The 14,515-nt window shown below is 36.3% G+C and overlaps 2 protein-coding genes across 3 annotated transcripts in view; both read left to right on the plus strand.

Annotated features, from left to right (window-relative positions):
• The window catches only part of fray (oxidative stress responsive kinase frayed), a 54,683-nt gene extending 48,614 nt beyond the window's left edge, over positions 1-6,069 (plus strand). For both annotated transcript variants that reach the window (XM_081978628.1, XM_081978630.1), the window contains one exon: positions 4,711-6,069. In XM_081978628.1, the coding sequence (XP_081834754.1) occupies positions 4,711-4,788 (78 nt within the window). In that variant the 3' untranslated portion in view covers positions 4,789-6,069. The remainder of the gene's footprint in view (positions 1-4,710) is intronic.
• A 7,658-nt stretch (positions 6,070-13,727) lies between these two features.
• Positions 13,728-14,515, plus strand: part of LOC145728409 (acetylcholinesterase-like) — a 63,521-nt gene continuing 62,733 nt past the window's right edge. The window contains exon 1 of the mRNA XM_081978627.1: positions 13,728-14,161. The gene's annotated coding sequence lies outside the window, so the exon portion shown is untranslated. The remainder of the gene's footprint in view (positions 14,162-14,515) is intronic.

A 14,515-nucleotide genomic window follows, 5' to 3' on the forward strand; every position in this document is an offset into this window, starting at 1 on the left:
ATAAAAAGGATTTTTTGCGTCGATATGTGACCATGGACGAAACCTGGATCCACCACTACACACCTGAATCAAAACGGCAGTCATCTGAGTGGACTGGACCCGGCGAAAGCCATCCAAAGCGACCAAAAACGCAACAATCGGCTGGCAAGGTTATGGCCTCTGTATTCTGGGATACACACGGTATATTGTTCATTGACTGTTTGGAAAAGGGAAAAACAATCAACAGCGACTATTATTGTGCATTATTGGACCGAAGGATGAAATCGCACTAAAACGGCCCCATATGAAGAAGAAAAAGATTCTCTTTCATCAAGACAATGCACCGTGTCACAAGTCCATAAAAACGAAGGTCAAATTCAACGAATTGGGTTTCGAATTGCTTCCCCACCCACCGTATAGTCCAGACCTGGTCCCCAGCGACTACTGGCTGTTTACTGACCTCAAAAAAATGCTCCATGGAAAGAAATATCAATCAAATGAGGAAGTCATCGCTGAAACTGAAGCGTATTTTGAGGCCAAGGAAAAATCGTTCTATAAACATGGTATAGAAAAGTTGGAAAATCGTTGGAATGATTGTATCACTCTAGAAGGGAACTATATTGATGAATAAAGACGAATTTCATGAAAAATAATTGTTTTTCTTAGTTGGTCCCGGGACTTATTGAATGAAGTGTTATCTCCACGACAATTTGGTTGAATTGGTCTCTATCTGTTGCTCGCCACGATAGCCTTTTGCGCCCTATTCATCTTCTGCCTTCAACCTTTCCCTGAATAATCAGGCGAGGGACGTGATATTTATCACCTCGCATTATATGCCCGAAATAACTGACCTTTCTTGTTTTTATGGTGTTCAGGAGTTCTCGATCCTTATTCAGCTGTCCGAGTACTTCTTCATTACTGGTAGGTGCAGTCCACAGGATCTTGAGGATTCTTCGATAGCACCACATTTCTCACATTCGTACAAAAAAATGTCCCATACGTAACAGCGGAGTGATACTATTTTTTAAACAATAATAAACAATACGTAAATAATGACATTCGCTATCTCATTTGATAGATTTTGAAAGTAGTTGAGATGTATTTTGCGGGGCTGACAATTAATAGGTTTTTTATTGGGTATTGCTTGTGTCGTCGATGACAATAAACCAATAGGAAATATTACTTCTTTAAGCTTTTAACTCATTTTATGGGATAACTCCAAGTTCACTGCGTTTACGAGTTAAACCCTTGCAATTATTAACCGCTTTTATTAATGCAGTCGTTGGTTAAATAACTATTAATCCACTAGTGAATAAAACATTAACACAGTTTCAAGAATACGCACCCTTCAAACGAATGAAGGGAATTATCAAGAGAAATGCCTGCTTTATACCTCCCATTTAAGAATTAAATTAAATTTAAATTTCCACTAAAATTAATATTCAAACTAAGAAATCTTGTTTAGGTTTATACTACAAATTAATAATTAGAAAAATAAATGACTGTTTTGACTTACTGGACGTTCGACGTTGATGTTTGACGTTGACGTTTCTATTGTCATCGTCATTATGCGTGTTTTGTGGATGAAGAAAATTTTTATTAAAATAATTTAAAAAATTTGTTCTTAAACCACTTTTTCGGTAAAACATCCAATTATGGAAATAGACGATTCAAGTCTAATAGACTACGTATCGCAATATCCATACTTATATGACAAAACTAACAAAAGCTATAAAAACAAAATAGTGCTAAAAATAATTTTTTTTTTAATTTTTTATTAATTAAATTAGTTGTAGAAGATTAGCATACTAGTATTCAACTTACTGCAAAGTTATTATTAGTCTCTGACCTGCAGATATTGGCGTTTTTGTAGTTTTTAATTTTGTAAGCCTAGGCTTCACCAACTTTAGTAAGTATGCAAACATTTCAGGAGACATGCGGGAATAGTTATAGAAGTATTCACGATCTTGATTAATCATGGCTTTTACAAACTTGTTGTACATTCCCAACTCTTTCCTACATCCGTTTATAGGCCGCACTCCGTATCTACGTTGCCTTCTTCGTTTTTTAGTAATAGATATGCCTACTACTGCAGCAAGGAGAATCAATCCAAAATACACCTCTTCATCCATATTTAAATTTTTGCAAGAATTTAATGAGTCAAAAAAATATACACACTGGGAACCAACATTTGTTAGGATTATAGACTGACAGAAGACAGCAATTTACATCATGAGTGATGACAAGTATGACAGTGATAGTTCCGAAAGTCAACGAATTTAAACGAATTAAGCCGAACTTTAATAAAGTTGGTTTAACTTTAATTTAAAATTAATTTTAGTTTAGTGTAAATTGAAAGTATAAATGGGCTCGGTTGTAAGTTCACTTTCAGCTTTGATACATTAATTTTAGTTTAAATGAAAGTTTAGTTTAATTGTTAATTGAGAGGTATAAAGCCTAAGCAAAAGACCTGTAGAATGTGACAGGAACCCTCCATTGTCAGCTTCCTCTGTCACATTCTATCAACACTTCTCTTGAGAATTCCGTTCCCTGCTTTCAAGAATAGGCCCCCAGGTCGGCATCAGATGTATTTGAATTGAACTTAAAGGAATGCACATACTGGCGCGAATAATTCGGTGCAACTGCGAAATTTTTGCCTCGCGAAATATTCGTCGACTAAAAGTCTTTGGCGTATAATGAGGAGCAACAAACTGGCGCGAAAATTTCGCTTGGCGACAACGAAACTCCAGCGAATTTTATTTCTTTCGCGACAAGCCGCGTTTTCTGTCGTTTTCGTTGCGAATCAAAGATGGCTTCAACTGAAATGATAATAGAGTTTGTGAAGAAATATCCGATTTTATACGATTTAAGTCATGAAGATTATAAAAATATAAGAAAGAAAAATAAGTTATGGGATGAAATTGGGCAAGAGATACATATTACAGGTAGGTATTTAATTTTGAAACATAAAAAATAGGTATATTTTTTCATATACGTTTTTTATTGTATATTTTGAATTAATTTCTTACTTCTTCTTTCTGTATCCTAATATATACAGTGCGTTTTTTTTAACGCGCAACATAGGATTTTACGTGTTAAATTTTTAAGCCCATGTTAGACCATTTTATTTTGGAACTGCAAGTCTATAACTTGACGGGTGTGTTTTTAGTACCCTGAAGCTTAAGTAAGTCTACCAATTTGGTCTAAAAAGTGATTAAAAACTGGAAAAAATCATTTTTTTTTCGAAAAGATTTTGTCGTTCCATACTCCCTGTATGCATTGTTGTTCCTTGTTGTTTTTATACTGACAGGGCAGGTAGCAGGTAAAGTGACATATTTTGACTGCATCACGACCCGACATCTTTTGAACGTCAAAAGGGCATTTTATGATTGTTTGGAATACTGTTTGGCTTCAATTGGAGGTCACTTTGAACAATTCACTTATAAAAATACTTCTTTTGTTCTTAACTTTCTTGATATAAAGTTAATGATCACCCTGTTTTACTTTCTACGCCAAATTTTACCTGCTACCTGCCGTGCCAGTATCAAAAACAACAAAGAACAACAATGCATACAGGGAGTATGAAACGATAAAATCTTTTCGAAAAAAGATGATTTTTTGCAAGCTTTTTAACACTTTTTAGGCCGAATTGGTAAACTTACTTAAGCTTCAGGGTACGAAACAGCCACCCGTCAAGTTTTATACTTGTAGTTCCAAAATAACATGGTCTAACATGGGCTTAAAAATTTAACACGTGAAATCCTATGTTGCGCGTTAAAAAAAACGCACTGTAAATGCGATGATATAGCTTAATTTATTTAAAAATAAGATGACGCAACAATGCAATAGACAGATATGTCATTTTGACGTTTGCTTCGTAATTTGTCACAAAAAAATATGTCTTATGAAATTTTTGCGCAAGTGTACCCACAAATTTTGACTTCCTACGTGTCGCGAAATATTCGCGCAAATGTGATAGGAGAGACGAATTTTTCTACCGCCTGTGTCGCGAAATATTCGCTTCGTTATCGCGGCGAATCAATTCGCGTCAATGTGTGCATTCCTTTAATATTTCATCAAAACCAGCAATGTCCATTCTGAAATATTTATAAAAACGCTTTTTATCTAGTCGCAGTTGTGGCATGAGTGTATGAAATTCGCCTTTTTCTTTTCTTTCCAAATTTATATCATGTGTCCAGAGCTTTTTTCTAAAAAAAAAACACCAACTTTAGCACAAAATGGTACTTTTTATTCCTCAATTGACGTTAAACATTTTCTTGTCCTGTAAATGTTAAGGCGCTACTGAATTTAAAGTTCCCACATAATTATATTTAATAAAAAATTGTTAGAATGCCTTACTTTTCACCTTCCTCATCTTCTAAAGCAGCCAATAATACTATTGCTTCTTCTTCAGAGCTTGAAGAATCCATCTTTCTATATAATCAATAAAAAAATATGTCTTATGAAATTTTTGCGCAAGTGTACCCACAAATTTTGACTTCCTACGTGTCGCGAAATATTCGCGCAAATGTGATAGGAGAGACGAATTTCTCTACCGCCTGGGTCGCGAAATATTCGCTTTGTTATCGCGGCAAATCAATTCGCGTCAATGTGTGCATTCCTTTAAGCGAGCCGTTGCGTTGATGACAAACTAGCCTAATCTAACCTAACCGTTAAAATTATTATTTGAATCGATATCCTCCTGTAGTAATTTTATTTTGATTTTTTTAGCAATCCGGCGTGGCTAGTAACGAGACGCCAGACGACAAAGCTCTTATAGGTTATGCTCAGATTTCCATTACAGACTGAGATAGACTGGATGTTCAGCACTTATGCTTATATGTACCAAGTTTCCTTATCCAGAAATCTAGTGATTGTTACTGTCTTAAATATCTGGTTTTTAGGCAGATTTTTAAGATTTTTCTTGAATTTATTAGGCTCCAAATGGTGTTGATATCATCAAACAGGTCTGACTGCTTTTAAATTATTGTTTTGTTTTCGATTTCGTCAAAAACGGTGAGTTTCTGTTTCTGGTGGTCAATAGATTTCTAGCATTTTGTACTTAAACATTGTTCCATAAAGTTTATTGTTAAATTATTATTGTTAGATTTTCCTACGTTGTAACTTCCAAACTTTATTTAGATATTTTTATAGTGTGCTCCTCTAGGAGATCCGTGCTTTTGTCTGACGGCTTAATTATGTGTTTTAACAGGATTTGTAATACGCCCGATGGATAACTTTATTATTCTAGTATGTATTATGTATTTATTCGTACGTTTTGAATATTGTTTAAGATCGCTTGGGTTTAAATTTTGTTTTTCCTCTAGCATTTCATCGTTAATCAAAAGATCAAACAAACTTACCTGTGATGTTCGATCCTGATTATATGAGGCCTCGTCAAAGTAAATAAGATATGTAGTACCCCCGCTTATGCGATATCGATCACAAATTTCAAAGCAAACTTAGTCAACCCATCCCCACTACCCCGCGCTGCCGTCAACCCTCAGTCATATTTTAAAGTTGGATTGTTGCAACTCAATAAGGGCCTTATTTGCTTCGACGAGGCCTCATATAATCAAAATCGAACATCACAGGTAAGTTTGTTTGATTTTCTGATTATATTCGGCCTCGTCTTGTAAATAAGTAAGATATGTAGATATTTAGATATCAATTTAGGTACAACAAACAAAACCATTAAGTAAGTAATTGAGGTTTATTACTTTAACCGATTATATAATGTATAAAACACAGAAAACATCAACCAAAAGCTTACATACTTATAACATTGCAACCAAATAAGAATAAAATACAAACTAAAAACTTAACAAGTTAGGACCGTTTCAGCAAAAGAAACAGCGGCAGTTAAAAGTCTATTATAAACAGTTGCAAACATTTTGGAATCTTTTGACCAACCGCCATCTAGCCTGATATAATCAAAATTTAGACTTTTCCCGGCCGCAGCTGAGGTGGCCGCGTGCTTTTGCACGTTAATACCACTTTTACCCAGTATAACTTTGATCCAGCGTCTAACCGTTTGAGTAGAAACTTTTTTATGGGGAGGTTTCGTTGAAATAAACATACTTTGTTCGATTCCTTTAATTTTTTCCAGATATGCAAGTAACGCTCTTGCCCACAAATATCTGGATCCGAATCAAGAAAATGTAGTCGCAGAAAAGGCTGAAACCTTGACCTTGTCGGTGTTTTTACCCGCTTTGGTATAGGAATCTAAATGATACCTTCTGACATAATAATATTGTTTATCTCAATATGAGCCAACGTCTGAAGTGTCTGTCCTGTAGCTAAAGCCAAAAGCGTAGACAACATTTTAACATTTTAAGGTTAATGCAACAATTGTCAAATTGCTTTAAATAATTTAAGACCTGTGCAGGGTCTCACGTATTTTCATACTTGGGAAGTCCAGGTCGTAACATATTAACACTTTTAAAAAACTTTTGTATTCGAAAATCCTGACCAAACTCCGATCCGACTACTTGTGCAATAGCAGATCTATAAGTGTTTAAAGAACTGTATGAAGTTGTTAAATTGCAACGTCAAGAATTCGAAAATTTGACTTGCAGAGGACTGAAACGGATTCACACGAGCCGATAAACAAAATGCCCATCAAAGCTTCAATCCAGTACTGCCGGACAGTGCTCGGTGCAAGCGAAGCCAAACATATGTCCAGTGACACGCAAGGCACTCCTCCTAATTGCAACGCTTGCCGGATAGCCGTGCCCCCATCAAAGTCAAAGTCAAAATACTGCTTTATTGTAATAAGAACAGAATTCTTGTGTACAAAGCAAAGTGAATAGAAGTTAAGTAAAAAGAAGTTAAATGTAACAATAAAACTAAAAATAAGTACAACCATAAAAATTCGTTAGAACTGCAGACGACCAAAGACACTGAAGACTGTCACTACAATACTCTTTCAGGATGTAATAAGACCTTGTTAATAGAAAACTCTTAACCCCCCTTCGAAATTGTGGGTATTTCATTAGCCTATATTTTCTGTCCAGATGGTTGTAGATTTTGAGGCCCTCATACACGATCGATCCCCTGACAAGAATCGACCGGGGCATAGGCAGGCGCAAACGCTGTTCCTCGCTCAACCTCGTATTATGTGAACTATCAGAAATTCCATCACAAGCTGTCTTGTGAATCTGACACACCGTCTCGAGGACCAACAAAGACGTCAATGTCAGTATTCCATGCTTAACAAACAGTGGTCTACAATGCTCCCTAGCTCTCACACGGCACATGAACCGGAGCGCTCTCTTCTGTATGACAAAAATTGAGTTAAACAGCTGTCGAGAACAAAATCCCCAAAACGCTATACCATAGCGCAGATGCGACTCAAAAAGTGAGAAATACACCATCCTAGCGGTCTCAGTCCCCAGCTCGCCCGAGACCACCCTAACGGCATAACAACCCGACGCCAACCTAAATCTCAACTGAGAAATATGGTTCCCGAACTTAAGCTTATCGTCAATGGTAAGACCCAGAAACTTCGTGATCGACTTGTTTTCAATATGCTGATCGCCAATATATAACTCTTCAAAATCACAACCAAAGGTGAGTATATTTGTTTTGGTGATGTTTAAGCTAAGGGAATTTGCATCTCACCATCCCTTAACCTTTGGAAGATCCAAGGCTATCATCTCCCTGAGGCCTCCACCCGTTCTCGCATGCCAAAGGAGAGTCGTATCGTCGGCAAAAAGTGTGAATGCACCCCGAACATTCAGCGTCGCGAGGTCATTTATATAAATCAAGAAAAGTATAGGGCCCAACACGGAACCCTGAGGAACGCCGCGATGACACACCGAGGGCGCAGACTCACCGCCACCAGTCCTCACCACCTGGATCCTATCCGAAAGATACTCCTCAAACCATCGAGCAGCCGTCCCCCGCACCCCATAGCGGTGAAGTTTCCGCAGCAGCACCCCCCGATCCACGCAGTCAAAAGCCTTTGAAAAATCGCAAAGAAAGACGATCCGACAGCGGATGACTCTGCCAAAAGAAAGAAGTTTAGGAGAGGGCTGAAATACTACCGGTTCTCCTACTAATAGAGAAGAAGAAACTGGGTACCATGGCTGAGTAGGCCATACCGGAACAACTACAATACCTTCTGCCTTTTCACTGATAATTTTTTGCAAAACTTTTAAAATAATGCAAAATGGAGGAAACGCAAAAAAGAAAAATTGGTTCCAATTCACGGTAAAAGCATTAATTTCCATTGCTTCTGGAAAGCCCAAACGTTGTGTTAAGGTGTGAAACGCCGAATCTGCTTGAGACCATTCGGTGTCAAATTCAACATTACGAAAAGCTAAATCTGCATCAACATTTATTTTTGGAAAACGCACATTTCCCATACGATTAATATAAGAAATTGCGGTAGAGTTATCTACCCTACATAAAATAGAAGCTTCAACAGCTCCAAATAATTAATGTGATGCTTCTTTTCATTCTCTGACCAAAAACCTCTAGAGAAGTTGTTATTTCAATGTACCCCCCAGCCAGTTGTCGAGGCATCAGAGAAAATTTCCATCGCAAAATCATTAAGTTTTATCGGTTATCAATCCACCAACGGGCAACGAAACTCGGGAATTAGAATAGGAAACATTTTCATAATAGCTCCATAATTGTCATTATTCTCTCTAAGAGCCAAAAACTTTTCCCTCTCCCTCTCCAACTTAGAATATAAGTAACCATATGACAAGCGGATACAAGCACACCAAGCCACCTTGCAAATTCTTGAATTTTACAATACATTTTATTACAGAAGGACTGCATCAAAGACTTTAATTTGCTCTTCTTTTCGATAGGTAAAGCGTTTGACATATCTAAGGAATTGTACTGAAAACCCAAGAAGGTAATCAAAATGCTCTTGTAGTTTACCACAAAACCTAAATATTCTAAAATATTAATGGTTTGATGAACATTATAAAGGCATTCTTCTTTAGATTTTCCAATAAGCAAAGACCTTGGTGCGCAATTTAATCCGAAACAGAGACATGAGAACTCATAAAGTTTATTTTAAAAAGTAAACCTTAAATATTTTCTATGCTTTGGGCTGATTGGCACAAGGAAATATGCGTCTTGCAAGTTTAATTTTGCTAAAAAACAGCCTGGCGTAATCAAACTAGAAGCTACCCTATAATCCTCCATTTTAAAATGATCGGTTTAGCTGCTTTAAATTAATAATAATAATCCAGCTTAGGAATTAAGAAAATTTTGGAAAGAAATTACCCTTTACAGGGTTGTACTGATATTGCACCAATCCTTACATGATAATTGACGAATAGCTCTTGAAACGATCAGAAGGCGATCATCGAGGTTCTATAGGCGCAACACATTGAAAAGGCTTACAAACGGCAGTATGACACCCTTAACCCAAGACAGCACCTTTCTATCTGACATATCAACCTCCCAGCGGGTTTACCAACCTGACAAGTTAGCGCCTCCGGTATTTGTTCTCCGCTCGAGGTCTTTCTAGACGGGTCTGGTGAGGTCGTTGAGGAATCTTCTTGCCGGGAAACCGCCCACTCACTCTTGTTCCTTGACTTTGAGCATTCCTGAGTGGACGTCTGAAGTTTAAATCATGTTTGGACAACTTCTTTGGGACAGGCTTTGCAGCTTTCAGTTGCTTGGAGGGACCGAGAATTCTTTAACACCTCATTCAAATTTTCTACCAAAAGCCATTTATCTGAAGGAGCCTCTGATAGAGTATCTTTTAACTCGTTATTTAAATTCAGTAAAATAAGCTCCTTCCGGCAAATATAGATTAGCTTCTCTATAATCTCCTTATTGCCACCCGTTTCAGAAAATCAGAAATTACTTAACCAATAGCTGTCAAACCAGCTCCGAGCAGCATCTGCTTTTGAATCAGACGATCGTTCCTCTTATTCACCGATTCTAGGATGGCTTGTTTAACCACAATGTTTAACTTGGGCGCTTTAAAAGCAATTCCATTTTCCGGATACGAGTATTTCAAAAGCAAACCGCGTCTCTTTTCGGCATCCAAGCCCTTGTGGATGACATGGACCCAGCGAGCTGCCACATCTGAATGAATAGGAGGACCACTACTATGGTCACTATGGTAACGTCATCCCCAAACAGCGATACAATTTTTGGGTTTAGAGCCCCTTGACTATTTGTTTTGAAGTTTGTGATCAATATCGCATAAGCGGGGGCTATCTTACTTATTTACGAGACAAGGCCGAATATAACCAACAACAGTATACAAATATGATCAATAAAAGACGATTTTTTTCGATGTACATAAACTGTTTATAATTTTACGCGTAACCCATATTTCCAGTGTAGTCGCAGCCAATAAAATTTAATGTTAATTTAAACCAAATTAATCCATTAGTTCCAAATTAATTGTAGGATAAGTATAACGCTGGAAAAGCACCTGTTATCTCCACTAGGAGGCACTTTCCGACTACAGTTTAGATGACACGTTGGAATTTATTTTTTATGTACTTTCCACCCTTGAAACCACTTTGAGACAGCCAGCTCGACTATTTTAAATGGCGTACCCTGTATATTATTATATTTTCAGATTCTACTAACAATTTAAAGTATGTTTCATGTATGATAATCTATATCTATGAAAAATAACATTTTCTCATTTTGGAATGTCATGGCTCCTAAGTAGAAGGAGTTAGAGCAAAATGGCTTGCATGTTCCTATCTTAACATTTTATGGCGTATGCCGAGGCCATACCGCAAAGTTTGACAGATGTCAATTTTTCTACTCTTATAAATTTGTGACACTTGTCAAACTTTAAAAATGCTACAGGGTGATAGATCTCAAAAAGTTAAGATAGGAACATGCAAACCATTTTGCTCTATCTGTATCTGATTAAGAGCTAGGACGGTTCAAAGTGTGAATACGTCATTTTTCAAACGTCAATATCCCGAAAACCGTTGCAGATAGATATAAGTTATCATACATAGAACATACTTGAACTCGTTAGCAGAATCTAAAAATATAATAAAATACAGGGTGTTTCATTTAAAATAAGCAAGTTGGTACCTACTTCCGGTAGGACCGGAAGCGCCACCATTTTGAAAATATTTTAGATGAACTGCCCCCGTCGACTTTGGTATGCAACTTTATAGCATAGTTTGACAGTTTTCACGTTAGTGACAGTTGTCACGTGATGGAAGAACACTATTTAGTTAGATAGTCACGTGACAATTGGCAAAATAACTGTCATAAATCTCAGAAACACGTTTTATATCAAATACTACAAGAAAACGTTTCTAAACCCTGATTTTTGCAACTTTAGAACATGGTTTGACAGTTTTGACGTTAATAACAGTTGTTACGTGATTGTAGAACACTATTCAGTTAGACGGTCACGTGACAATTGGAAAAATAACTGTCATAAATCTCAGAAACACGTTTTATATCAAATACTGCAAGAAAACGTTTCTAAACCCTGACTTTTGCAACTTTAGAGCATGGTTTGACAGTTTTCACGTTAGTGACAGTTGTCACGTGATGGTAGAACACTAGTTAGATAGTCACGTGACAATTGGCAAAATAACTGTCATAAATCTCAGAAACACGTTTTATATCGAATACTGCAAGAAAACGTTTCTAAACCCTGATTTTTGCAACTTTAGAGCATGGTTTGACAGTTTTCACGTTAGTGACAGTTGTCACGTGATTGTAGAACACTATTTAGTTAGACGGTCACTTGACAATTGGAAAACTAACTATCATAAATCTCAGAAACACGTTTTATATCAAATACTACAAAAAAACGTTTCTAAACCCTGATTTTTCCAACTTTAGAGCATGGTTTGACAGTTTTCACGTTAGTGACAGTTGTCACGTGATTGTAGAACACTATTTAGTTAGACGGTCACGTGACAATTGGAAAACTAACTATCATAAATCTCAGAAACACGTTTTATATCAAATACTACAAGAAAACGTTTCTAAATCCGGATTTTTGCAACTTTAGAGCATGGTTTGACAGTTTTCACGTTAGTGACAGTTGTCACGTGATGGAAGAACACTATTTAGTTAGATAGTCACGTGACAATTGGCAAAATAACTGTCATAAATCTCAGAAACAAGTTTTATATCAAATACTACAAGAAAACGTTTCTAAACACTGATTTTTGCAACTTTAGAGCATGGTTTAGTGACAGTTGTCACGTGATTGTAGAACACTATTTAGTTAGACGATCACGTGACAATTGAAAAAAATAACTGTCATAAATCTCAGAAACACGTTTTATATCAAATACTGCAAGAAAACGTTTCTATACCCTGATTTTTGGAACTTTAGAGCATAGTTTGACAGTTTTCACGTTAGTGACAGTTGTCATGTGATTGTAGAACACTAGTTAGCTAGACGGCCACGTGACAATTGTCAAAATAACTGTCATAAATATCAGAAACAAGTTTTATATCAAATACTGCAAGAAAACGTTTCTATACCCTGATTTTTGCAACTTTAGAGCATAGTTTGACAGTTTTCACGTTAGTGACAGTTGTCACGTGATTGTAGAACACTATTTAGTTAGACGATCACGTGACAATTGGAAAAATAACTGTCATAAATCTCAGAAACACATTTTATATCAAATACTGCAAGAAAACGTTTCTATACCCTGATTTTTGCAACTTTAGAGCATAGTTTGACAATTTTCACGTTAGTGACAGTTGTCATATGATTGTAGAACACTATTTAGCTAGACCGCCACGTGACAATTGTCAAAATTACTGTCATAAATATCAGAAACACGTTTTATATCAAATACTGCAAGAAAACGTTTCTAAACCCTGATTTTTGCAACTTTAGAGCATGGTTTGACAGTTTTCACGTTAGTGACAGTTGTCACGTGATGGTAGAACACTATTTAGTTAGATTGTCACGCGACAATTGGCAAAATAACTGTCATAAATCTCAGAAACACGTTTTATATCAAATACTGCAAGAAAACGTTTCTTAACATTGATTTTTGCAACTTTAGAACATGGTTTGACAGTTTTGACGTTAGTGACAGTTGGCACGTGATGGTAGAACACTATTTAGTTAGACGGTCACGTGACAATTGTCAAAATAACTATTAAATCTTAGAAAATCGTCTTGTTTCGAAAACTGTGTTAAAATGTAATTCTTGCAAATTCTAGTAAAACTTTGACAATTCTGACAATAGTGATAGACATCACGTGGTTTTAGAAATAATTTGGAGTAAGTTTTAAGCGCAATTTTAGAATACTTATTAAAAAATAAATTGGAAAATTATATGAAAAGTTTCACAACATAATGGCAATGACGTAATTAAAAACGGTAGATTATATACAAAAAAAAACAGGAGAACTGTACAAGAACTACAAAAACGGTAGATAAACCGTTTAAATGGTAGACCTGGCAACATTGGTTATTGGTCATCATACATAAGGCAATATTATTTGTTTTTTTTTTGTTTCTTGATGGTTCCATAATAACGGGGTAGATTTTGATGGGAGGAGTCAGGAGCGAGCTGGGTGAAGTTATTGGAAATCAGGTAGATCTAGGCTAATCGGGGTAGCTTTGGCAACGCTGGTTGGACCTCAATATTTGTCGCTAGACCTGAAATGAACATCCACTGGACCTTGTGACTTGTTTAGGATATAGGTAGCTTTCAAATTATATTTCTGATCTAAAATTTAAAATTTTAGGTGATTAACAAAGTTTGTTTTTATGTAAAAAATATAATAAAATCTGGGACGTAGTTTAAAACCAAATTGTATCGTTTAGCAATAATTTAGCTCAATGTTTATTTTTTGGGGCACTAGTAGTACATCCAGGGTGGCATTTCTTTCCACAGGGCTTAAAAATGTAACAATAAAGCTGAAAAAAGCGAATACACGAAACAAATAATAGAAAGGAAAAAACGAGGGGTTGAGCTGACGCGCGCCGGGCATCGCGACGCACTCAATTCGTCCGGGACCGCGTCGCCGTCCTGCTCCTGCTTGTTCTAGTCCCAAAATCGACACCGAATGTTATCGTTGGCCTTTCGAATAAGGCCCCTACACTAATATCGTGCTGCTGCTGTTTTCTGCTCAGCTAATCATATTATAATTCCATATTGAATAAAAAACAATTATCCGTCGGTTTGTTTTCACGCGTCTGTCCATTATTTGGCACATTTTTTGCTGGATAATTCACGGGGTAAGTAAATTAAAATTTTGTCAGTCTATCGATTTCTTAACAATCTCGCTATTATCGTACAAGTTTCCCAAAAACAAACTTCAGATTTACAACTGTATCTCGTTCGTTTGTGTTGATCCTGATTTCTAAACAGAGGCATTTTCAATAGTTTTAAATTTCCTTCGAAAATCGGTTAATTTGTTTCTCAAAACAGGGTCATCACTCACACCATTCGCTAAAGCAAATCAAAAGATGTACAGGGTGATTGCTTATATTTTACTCAATAGCTCTTTTAATAGATTAAATTAGCAAAATTGCAGTATTTTTTCTGAATCGCCAGATATTTAGGTTAAATTTGACAATATGTCAATCACT

This window comes from Ips typographus, linkage group LG4 (assembly GCF_016097725.1).
Source record: "Ips typographus isolate SLU linkage group LG4, UJ_Ityp_2.0, whole genome shotgun sequence".
NCBI classification, from domain to species: domain Eukaryota; kingdom Metazoa; phylum Arthropoda; class Insecta; order Coleoptera; family Curculionidae; genus Ips; species Ips typographus.